At 40.0% G+C, this 9,837-nt stretch overlaps 1 protein-coding gene across 1 annotated transcript in view; it reads left to right on the forward strand.

The window, feature by feature from the left end:
• twnk.L (twinkle mtDNA helicase L homeolog) overlaps positions 1-6,402 on the forward strand; it is a 13,114-nt gene extending 6,712 nt beyond the window's left edge. The window contains 3 exon segments of the mRNA NM_001091071.1: positions 2,262-2,369; positions 2,713-2,854; positions 4,717-6,402. Of these exon segments, the coding sequence (NP_001084540.1) occupies positions 2,262-2,369; positions 2,713-2,854; positions 4,717-4,968 (502 nt within the window). The 3' untranslated portion in view covers positions 4,969-6,402.
• The last annotated feature ends 3,435 nt before the right edge of the window (positions 6,403-9,837 follow it).

Genomic DNA, 9,837 nt, shown 5'->3' on the forward strand with positions numbered 1-9,837 from the left:
ATTCTATAACATACTTAAAGTTAACTCAAATGTGAACCACCGTTCACACAAGAGCTTCTAGTAGCAGCTACTTGTCACGGCTACAAAATAGACGATAGTGATAATTGGCTTTGCCAAGACACTACATGTGTTTTAGTAGAGGCAATTCTCAGTGTTTTTTTGGCATTTTGTAGCCACAAAACATAGCCGCTATTAGTAGCTCTATCTGTCTTCACCCTTAAGGGCACAGGCACACGTGAAGATTCGGGGAGATTTAGTCACCCGGCGACTAATCGCCTCTTCTTCGGGCGACTAATCCCCCGAAAAGCCTTCCCGCCGGATAGAATGTAAACCGCTGGTGTGATGACACTCAGAACGCTTCATTTTCTGAAGTTGCCCCACAAGAAAACTTTGGGCGACTTCGGAAAACGAAGCACTCTGAGTGCCATCCCACCAGCGATTTCGAATCTAGCCGCCGGGCGACTAAATTTTGCCGAATCTTCACGTGTGTCTCTGCCCTTAGTGTAATTTTGGGTAAGATTTTGTGTTGAATTAATTATTTTTGTTTCCTTGATATTCTTTGAACTGGCTGATAGACTGGTGTTTTTATCTGTAATCTTTGATGAGTTAAAGGAAGTCCTGAATCAAAGAATCTGACAAGCGCAGCTTTACAGAGATAAACAAAATGCCAGTACACATTATGCAGAAAAAGATTTGATTAATATGCAGCAAAAATAACTTTTATTTTAATTGCATTAATGCACAGGGCTACTGTATGGTATCTCATGTATGGAAACCCTGTGTAATTCTTGTTATATCCCACAATAATGGCAGTGTAACTTTTTGGTGCTGCTGGTCAGGCCTTTATGTCAGGTTAAGCAGTAATGAATTGCCTGCTCAGTACACTCCTTAATCTGTGGGTTAATGGTGAGCGGTTATAGTGTATTATTAATACAAATAAAATAGAACTGTTGCTGGGCTCTTAAAGGGAATACAATGTAATTTCTCCTACCGCACACCTGTAGTTCACCAATCCTGCAACTGGTGGTGCGTCTCTTCTGTAGACCCGTCCGGGTCCCCTAGCAACGTATATGTATAGAAAGATGGATCCGCACACACTCTGATTAATGCAGTCGGGGCGTATCCCCTTTTATTTAGCCACCAAACATCAACGTTTCGGGGGCAAAACACCCACCCTTTCCCCCCCGAAACGTTGATGTTTGGTGGCTAAATAAAAGGGGCTCTTAAAAGGAACATAACTGGATCTTTTAATTATTGTGTAGTTTCTCTTTAAAGGGATACCATCATGGGAAAACATTTTTTTTTTTCAAAACACATTAATTAATAGTGCTGCTCCAGCAGAATTCTGCACTGAAATGACTGCCTACACACACCAATGTTACAACTAAAAAGAAAATACACTTGTTGGATTAGGAATTACATTCTATATTGTAGAGTGACTTATTTGAAGTGTACACAGTGTAATTTAGAAATAAAAACGACACTATAAAAATCATGACCGAATCCCTTTTAAAGGAGAAACAAACCCGTTACCAAAAAAAAACCCTACCCCCCCACCCCACGTAGATCCTCCCCCCCCCCCCCGGGGGGAAATTGCCATAACTGTTAACTTAACCCTCGGTGCACGGTAGCCATCTTCTGGGTCTTCAGTAAGCTGAGAAGGCGACCAGCGAATCGGCTCATGTGCAGTTGAAGAAATTTCCCGGTTTGTGACAACTGCGCATGTGCCAAATTCGGAAATTGCCGAAGCGATGGAAGAAGACAGAAGATGGCTGCAGTGAACTCCGATGCTCTGACTCTGCTCCAAGGGCTAAGTAAAAAGTTAGGGGCATTTCCCCTGGGGGCACAGCTAGGCTGGGGGGGAGAAGGGATGGGGGGTCTACGTGGGTTGGGGGGTAGGGTTTTTTTTTGGTAAAGGGTTTGTTTCTCCTTTAAGTGTTGTACAGAACAGTTGTTTACGCCACACAGGCGCTGCTCCAAAGAGCATGGTTTGTATAACAGCTTCTGCCAATTTGCACATTGCAGGGCTCTTTTTACAGAATGTGCTCCAGCTGGAAAAAACAAAAGTCTCTTCTTCTTGGCTTATAATTCATATTAAGGAACAAACTGTCCTGGCCCCAGAAGCTGTACTGTGGCCCATATCTAGTTCAAGCCTTACAGTCTTTGTTGGATCTGCTTTCACGTGTGTAAACAGATGTGCTCTTCTCACATGGCCGTGTTTCCTGTAAGCAAGTCTGACCACATGTCCGTTCTTTCCGCAGAGCCGTCATGGACACCATGCAGCATGCCGTTTACATGTACGATATTACCCATGTGATCATCGATAACTTGCAGTTCATGATGGGACAAGAAAACATCTACTCTGACAGGTAAAGCATTAAAAGAGTTGCTGCCTAGACAACAATTGATGTACTTTTGGGACATGATTCCAACCAGTAGTCTCCTTCTTTATCATATCATACATAATAATATGATGTTGGTACTGTAGCAGCTTCAGTGAAACTGCTGGCATCAGCCCTCATTTACATGAGAAATATCTATATTATTCCTACTGATTCAAGTGTCTCTTTCTGCCTTTCCCCTGGGTGCACATGTATAATGCATCATATCCAAGACTTGCTCAGAATGGCGATCATATGTGTTCTTTTGTCTCTGATTTATTTCCTGTGAAGCCTTTTCCTCTAACTCCCTTGTCCTCCTTATTGCTTCCAGATTTGCAGCTCAGGACTACATGGTTGGGGCGTTCAGGAAATTTGCTACAGTTAATAATTGCCATGTAACCGTAGTCATTCACCCTCGGAAAGAAGACGATGACAAGGAACTGCAAACCTCATCGATTTTTGGCTCTGCAAAAGTAGGATGAATATTTTGTTTGTTACTATAGGCAAAGAGGTGTTATTTATGGATTTATTTTCCCATATGAATTTGGATTACCAGATAATGGCTTCTTCAGTCCATGTTCCAATTTTAAAATAGCCTTTGAGACTTTTGGACTGATAATGTGCACTCTACTAGTAACTAAGCAAATAAAGGGCACACTGACAAAGTACTACTCTCTGTGAAGTTGGCAACAGTCTGTCTTGGCACTGCCTACACTCTGACAATAAAGAATGTATTTGCTGGTTATGGAATTCTGAGTTTAAAGGAGAACTAAAGATCTTTAACAGGAATGATCCAGGCCTTTAAAGTCGCCATACTGGATATTATTAGGCTGTCTTTTAAAGGAGAACTAAAGTCTAACTAAAGTAGTAGTTAAGAAATGTTGTACATTATGTTTTAGGCTTCTGTACCAGCCCAAGGCAACCACAGCCCTTTAGCAGTAAAGATCTGTGTCTCCAAAGATGCCCCAGTAGCTCCCCATCTTCTTTTCTGCTGATTCACTGCACATGCTCTGTGCTGCTGTCACTTACTGAGCTTAGGGACCCACTCACAATATACATTACACTTAGAATAGAAATGTCACAATATAAGACTGATAAGTAATTATACAGACAATTACTACATGGCAGCACAGAAACCAGTGTAATTAGCATCATAATTTAATAATCAGGCCTGTAGCATCAGCTTATATTAAAGACCAACCTCATTTCCTGCTGTATAATTAGTGACGACCCCTAAGCTTAGCTTCTCAACAGCTGCTCAGAGCCCACTGAGCATGTGAGTGTCACAGACACTTTCCAAGATGGTGACCCCCTGTGACAAGTATGAAGTCCTGGATCATTGCTGCTATTGACAAGCTGAAACTTTAGGCTGGTGCAATAAGTTCAGTATGTAAAACATGGCATTTTAAACCATATTCATTTTTAAGGCGTAGTTCTCCTTTTAAGCATCCGTAGCACCACACAGGCTTGGTGTGCTGTTGACAAGCTAAGCTTATGGGTTGTATCGGCTTTATATTGTGTGTGTATACAGTATATTCAGCGTCAATCCCTAAGTTTAGTTAAGTGACTGCAGCCCAGAGCATGTGCAGTGAATCGGCAGAAAAGAAGATGGGGAGCTACAGTGGCATCTTCAGAGATGTAGATCTTCCCTGATAAAGAGTTGTGGTGGCATTGGGCTGGGACAGAACCCCAAAACAGCTGGGGGTACAGTACTGGTAATATGTACAGTAAGTGATGTCATAGCTGTCTTGCAAAATATATTATTAGTGAACATGTTAGGAGATGTGTCAGGGTTTAGCATGCATGGATTTTATTCAGGAAAAATAGAAAATGAAATTTTTGGAATGGTCTCTGATTACTTGCTGTTGTGGACTTTTGAAATCTCAAGCACTGCACAAAAGTGGTAGTTGCAAGCAGGGCAGTGGTCCTTGCATTTTATTTGCATGATATACCGTTCCTAGAGTATGCCCCTTCGTCATTTGGGATCACATAATTCCTCCAGTCAGATCTCCCTTTCTTATCCACGTAGCTCCAAAGTTCCTTCATTCCAGGGGGCTTTAAATAGCCTGTTCAATAAATTATAAGAACTACACTTATGGCCATTTAGGGGTTCAGTGAGCGAAGTGGGCTTCTAGCTACTGCCGTGTACTGGAGAACAACTTAGCTGTGAAACTCCTGCAAAGGGCAAGGCTAGCGCCATTTATGTCAGTGTTGGAGAAGAAGGGTGTTTTGATCATAGCTGGTACCTTGGTTATCAAATGCCCTGCGTCACATTGTCTGTAATATAATGCGCCTTGTTTCCCTCTTGCTGACCTGTGTGCTCTGTTGCTTGCAGGCAAGTCAAGAAGCCGACAATGTTCTCATCCTCCAGGACAGAAAGCTGGTAACTGGCCAAGGCAAGAGACACCTGCAAGTGGCAAAGAACAGATTTGATGGGGAAGTAGGTGTATTCTCACTGGAATTCAACAAGCCCTGTCTTTCCTTTGCTTCCTCCAAGGGCAAGCAGAAATTCAAGAAACTCAATAAAGACGCTGAGACACCAAATTCCAAATCATCCGAGGAAACACCAGCAAAGAATAAGAAATAAAATGACGTATTTTGTATATCTTCATGTTCTTATTGCACTTACTTTGAAGTTCAATGGTTTTAGAGTTTTATTCTTCAGACTTTCATCCCAGCACTTTCCAAGCATGTCCTGCTGTGCTCCCGCATTTCAATTGACCTTCCGCTGGCTGCAGAGCAGAGCCAGACACGGAGTCTCTTGGCATTTGGGGAAGAACATAATACTATAATGTGATAGTATTATAAAGCAACATTACTCCATAGGGGAATAATAAAAGGAACAGACACACTTAGCTTGCAAAATACTTACCTTCAAATGTGGCAAATCATTTTTGAGTTGATGAGCTGAACTGTAGGTGATCTTGATCTTCATTAGAAGGAATGGGAAAGTGTTAGTGGTGTTCAGTGTACAGCATATTCTTCATAATATATATACATCCTAGGATATGATACCATGCAATGTTTCAGTAGGAATATCACACTAATACCTCTCATGCTCTTGCTATTTAGCTGGAAGCCTCAGTCTCCAATCTGGAAATGCAGATTTTGCACTCCTCCACTAAACTCTTGTGGGTTGTGGCATGAGCTGGGTTTATAGCACAAATTTGCCCACCAATGGAATTTTATGACATACATTAACTGACAGTGTGCACCTAGTGCTGTTTTTCTGTGGTGGTTCTTACTAAGTAAGTAAAAACAGTGACTTTCCTGCTAAAAAAAGCAATTTTCTTGATGGAAGTTATGCCGCTTCTATTATTTTCAAATAAAAAAACGGAGGTGAGGGAAAAAGGGAACCCAAATAGTAAAAGCGGCAGCCGCAGCACCCAAATCAAACATCATATGGTTACATGTTGATAACCCCCCCCCCCACACACACACACGCACGCACACTGGCCTCAACTGGGGATATAACAGCATTTATTTATATACTGAGCTATACGCCTCCATATTCTTTTTCCCAATGGTTTGAATTCTGGCATTCCATCCTTCTGCTGCTAAACAAGTCTACTAGTCCACCAATGAAAAATAGGATATTTATTCCTGATTTGTGAAGTCTGTACAAAACCCCAGACTGAAAACCAATAGATGCAATTGTGACCTCATAACAAAACTCAAATAATTCAATGATCTTTATTACAAAGTGAGGCCTTTATATGCTGTCAATAACGTTCTTGTATTACTTCCCCCTAGACTAGGGATCTCCAGTCCAGAGTTGTTGCTGATCCTTGCACTGTAGGATGTTGGGAGTTGTAGTACAGTAGCAGGAGGGCCACCAATTGAACATTCTGAAGTGCTGAGCAGGGTCTCGCAAGCTGTAGTGTTCAGTATGCAGGTTGCTGGACAATACAAACCATGTGAAGCACCAACTTTATTTATTCTAACTAGTGTGTTTTATATCCTATTTATATTTCAACTGTAATTGTTTGTGTATTAAAAACAAAACATTTGTTTAAAAAAATGGAATCTGTCAAATAATTCTCTTTTTTTTAAGTTTATAACATAGGAATTCATACAGAAATCTGATAAAAAAAATTTTTTTACTTTATCACCAGTATATTCATATACGTGCTTTCCTTTGTTTTCATGTGACCTGCTCAAGCTCACAAGTAATTGATACAGTACAGGTATCGGATCTGTAATCTGGAAGGCTCATCTCCTCTTCAATTCAATTTGATCCAAATAATCCACATTTTTAAAAATTATTTTCTATTTCTCTGTAATGATAAAACAGTAGGTTGTACTTGATCCAAACTAAGATATAATTAATACTTATTGGAAGCAAAACCAGTCTATTTAGGGGCTTATTTATCAAAGGTCGAGTTTTAGAGGTTTTTTTATAACTTGAATTTAAGAAAAAAATAGAATCAGTGAATTTTGGGTAATCAACCTGAAAATTTGTGTTTTTGCTGAAAAATTTGCTCGAATTAATAGAATATTCGAGCATAAACCACTGAAAAAACACAAACATCATGACAGCTACAAACACCTTCAAATGGTTGAAGGGACCTCTGCTATTGACTTCTACATGACCTCGACAGGTTTTAGCTGTAGTGTTTTCAGATTCAAGCTATTTCCAGCTTTGGGGTGTAATAAATCTCGCAGAAATGTGTTTTTTTTAAAAAAAAAAAAAAAAAAAAATTCCCCTCGAAAACTCAAATTTTTCAGATTAAAAACAACTTTTAACCTTTTAATTGGCCCCTTATTGTTTACATTATTTTCTAGTAGTTTTAAAACCCCTGGTCCCTAACATTCTGGATAACAGGTCCCATACCTCTATTTAAAGCAAGCCTCGTGCTCCAAAACTGCTTCTCCAGAAGCGCCCCCAGCAGCTTTAATGACAATAAATGTGAAATGTAGATCAGTCATTGTTTGCTGTACTGAATACCCTTTAACAATGGATTTTATATATCTGTTAAATTGTTATGAGCCAAAAAAGAAGCAGTGCAATTATTAGTCTGCAAAAAGGAGCTCAAACCCAAATTCATCTGAAAAGCTGCAGCTTGGTGAATAGACCCCACTGTCACGGTCTCCTCCATATTTGTCACTGGATGTTCCATGCTTTATACCACTGCTCCTCTACATGACAGATGATCTTCTAGGACTGTGCTGTAATGGAAGTGACACATATATATGGAATTACATCTCGGTACCTGATGCCTTTTGATATCCGGCCTGACACTGTGAAGTACATGTAATATTGGGCTGTAAACATTATAAAAGATCCTGGTTTGACCTGACAACCATATATTAATTTCCCAGTCTGTTACTGTTACACTTGTTATTACAGGTCTAGGGATCTGTTACCCAGAAACCTATTATCCAGAAAGCCCTGAAATACGGAAATGCCATTTTCCATAGAGTCCTGTTAAAGTTTTGTAATAATAATACCCTGAGCTTTATGGTAGCTAAGGCTATCATTAATTTTTTAGTACTTTTTAAATGGGGATTTTTATTGTAGCCTTAAAGGGATGCACCGAATCCACTATTTTGGATTCGGCTGAACCCCTGAATCCTTTGCGAAAGATTCGGCCAATACCGAAGCAAGTTATCTACTCACTAAAGCTCCCCATAGACGCGATGATTCTTCTTGCCGAACGACCGATTTTAGCGAAGTCCGACCAATCCTTCGAAATTATCGTGCGGTTAGTGGTATTCGAACAATCGTACATCTTACGATTTTCCGGCCGACATCTGTCAGGAAATTGATCGGCCAGGTTAAAAAATCTTTGTCGGTCCCAGTACAATCTATCTATGTTTGCAGGACCAAGCAGGCAGCTCCACTTTTTCCTGGCAAATTGGTCTTTTTAGTTGATGGTCATTTCGTATGATCGTTCCGAGAAAATCGTGGTCTCACGATAAGGATCAGATCTTTTAAAAATCTCAACATCTATGGGCAGCTTTAGACTGTATGCTATACTGCTGATAAACCACCCAGCCAATTAGGTTGAGACATGTGGGAATGATTCCATATATAGACCATTAGCATATTATCGGCATTAGCGTCCATATGATAAACTAAATACAATTTGCAGAATGGAAGTAGGATTGATAACATTCTATAGAGTCTGTTGTCCTAGTCAAAACATAGGGCTCTGGAGAACGTTATAACTACAGAGAACTTTCCCACAGAAATCTGGCAGAGAAAAGAGATCACTTTATCCCCAGGAGCAGGAGGCAGGATGATGTAGTGCAGAAAAGCCCAGGGCTGCAGTTTATAAATACTCTGTTTAATATTCCCAACAGCTGTCTCAATGCCCTGTCTCCAGCTTTAACGAGCTTTCCAAAAGTAGAAACTTCATGTAATTATCTGTTGCTAATGTCTCAGGGGAAGCAGTGGTTCACAATATCAGTGGCAATAAACCTAAAGTGGGAATATATTATTCTTATTTGTACACAAAGCAAATAGTCTGCAAAACAAAGAAAATGAAAGGGAATGTGAAGCTTTTGGTGGGGGATAAAGGTCTGGATAGATCATTCAACTATCCAATCAGTGACCAGAATGCAGGCCCTTTAATCTGGGGTATAGTTATATATAAAGGGCCCAAGGTCAGCAAAAGTTTTTTCACAATTAGGTAATTGAAGAAGATTTTGAAGAATATTGTGGAGAATTGTTTCTTCATGCTTGTTATGTTATAGCTAGGGTTGATAATTCAATGTGCCAGCAAATAATGTTCAGGAAAATGAGTATTGCCCAGACTTCAGCTCTAATGCAACCATTGCTTATTGGGGCAGATTTATCAAGGGTCGAAGTGAATTAGAGGGAATTTTCTAAGTAAAAAAATTCAAAGTAATTTTTTGGATACTTCGACCATTGAATAGGATAGTTCGAATATTCGACCATTCGATAATCGAAGTACTGTCTCTTTAAAAAAAACTTTGAATTCAATACTTCACCAAATTAAACCTGCCGAAGTGCTATGTTAGCCTATGGGGACCTTCTAGAGCAGTTCTCTAAGTTTTTTGAAAAATAGTTCAATTGATTGCTAAAATCCTGCGAATCGTTCGATTCGAAGGATTTAATCGCTCGATCGAACGATTTTACTTCGACCGCAAATGGCCAAATTCGATGAAAAAAAACTTTGACTTCGATATTCAAAGTCGAAGTAATTCAATTCGATGGTCGAATTTCAAAGTATTTTCAACTTCGAAATTTGACCCTTGATAAATCTGCCCCTTGGTGTTAAAAAATACGCACTAACTGAGCAGGAGAATGATGAGGAATATAGTAATGTGGTGTTGTAGGGATCAGTACTAGCCTGGGCCCCTTGGCACAAATCTCATTTCTCAAATCTGATACCCAAAGAGTGTTGGTTCTTCCAAACAAATTGTGCACCACTGGGTCTCTGCCTTAACATCCATCCCATAATTGCCTGTAGGATAAGGAAGGCCCCGG

Source organism: Xenopus laevis, chromosome 7L (genome assembly GCF_017654675.1).
Source record: "Xenopus laevis strain J_2021 chromosome 7L, Xenopus_laevis_v10.1, whole genome shotgun sequence".
Taxonomy (NCBI): Eukaryota; Metazoa; Chordata; class Amphibia; order Anura; family Pipidae; genus Xenopus; species Xenopus laevis.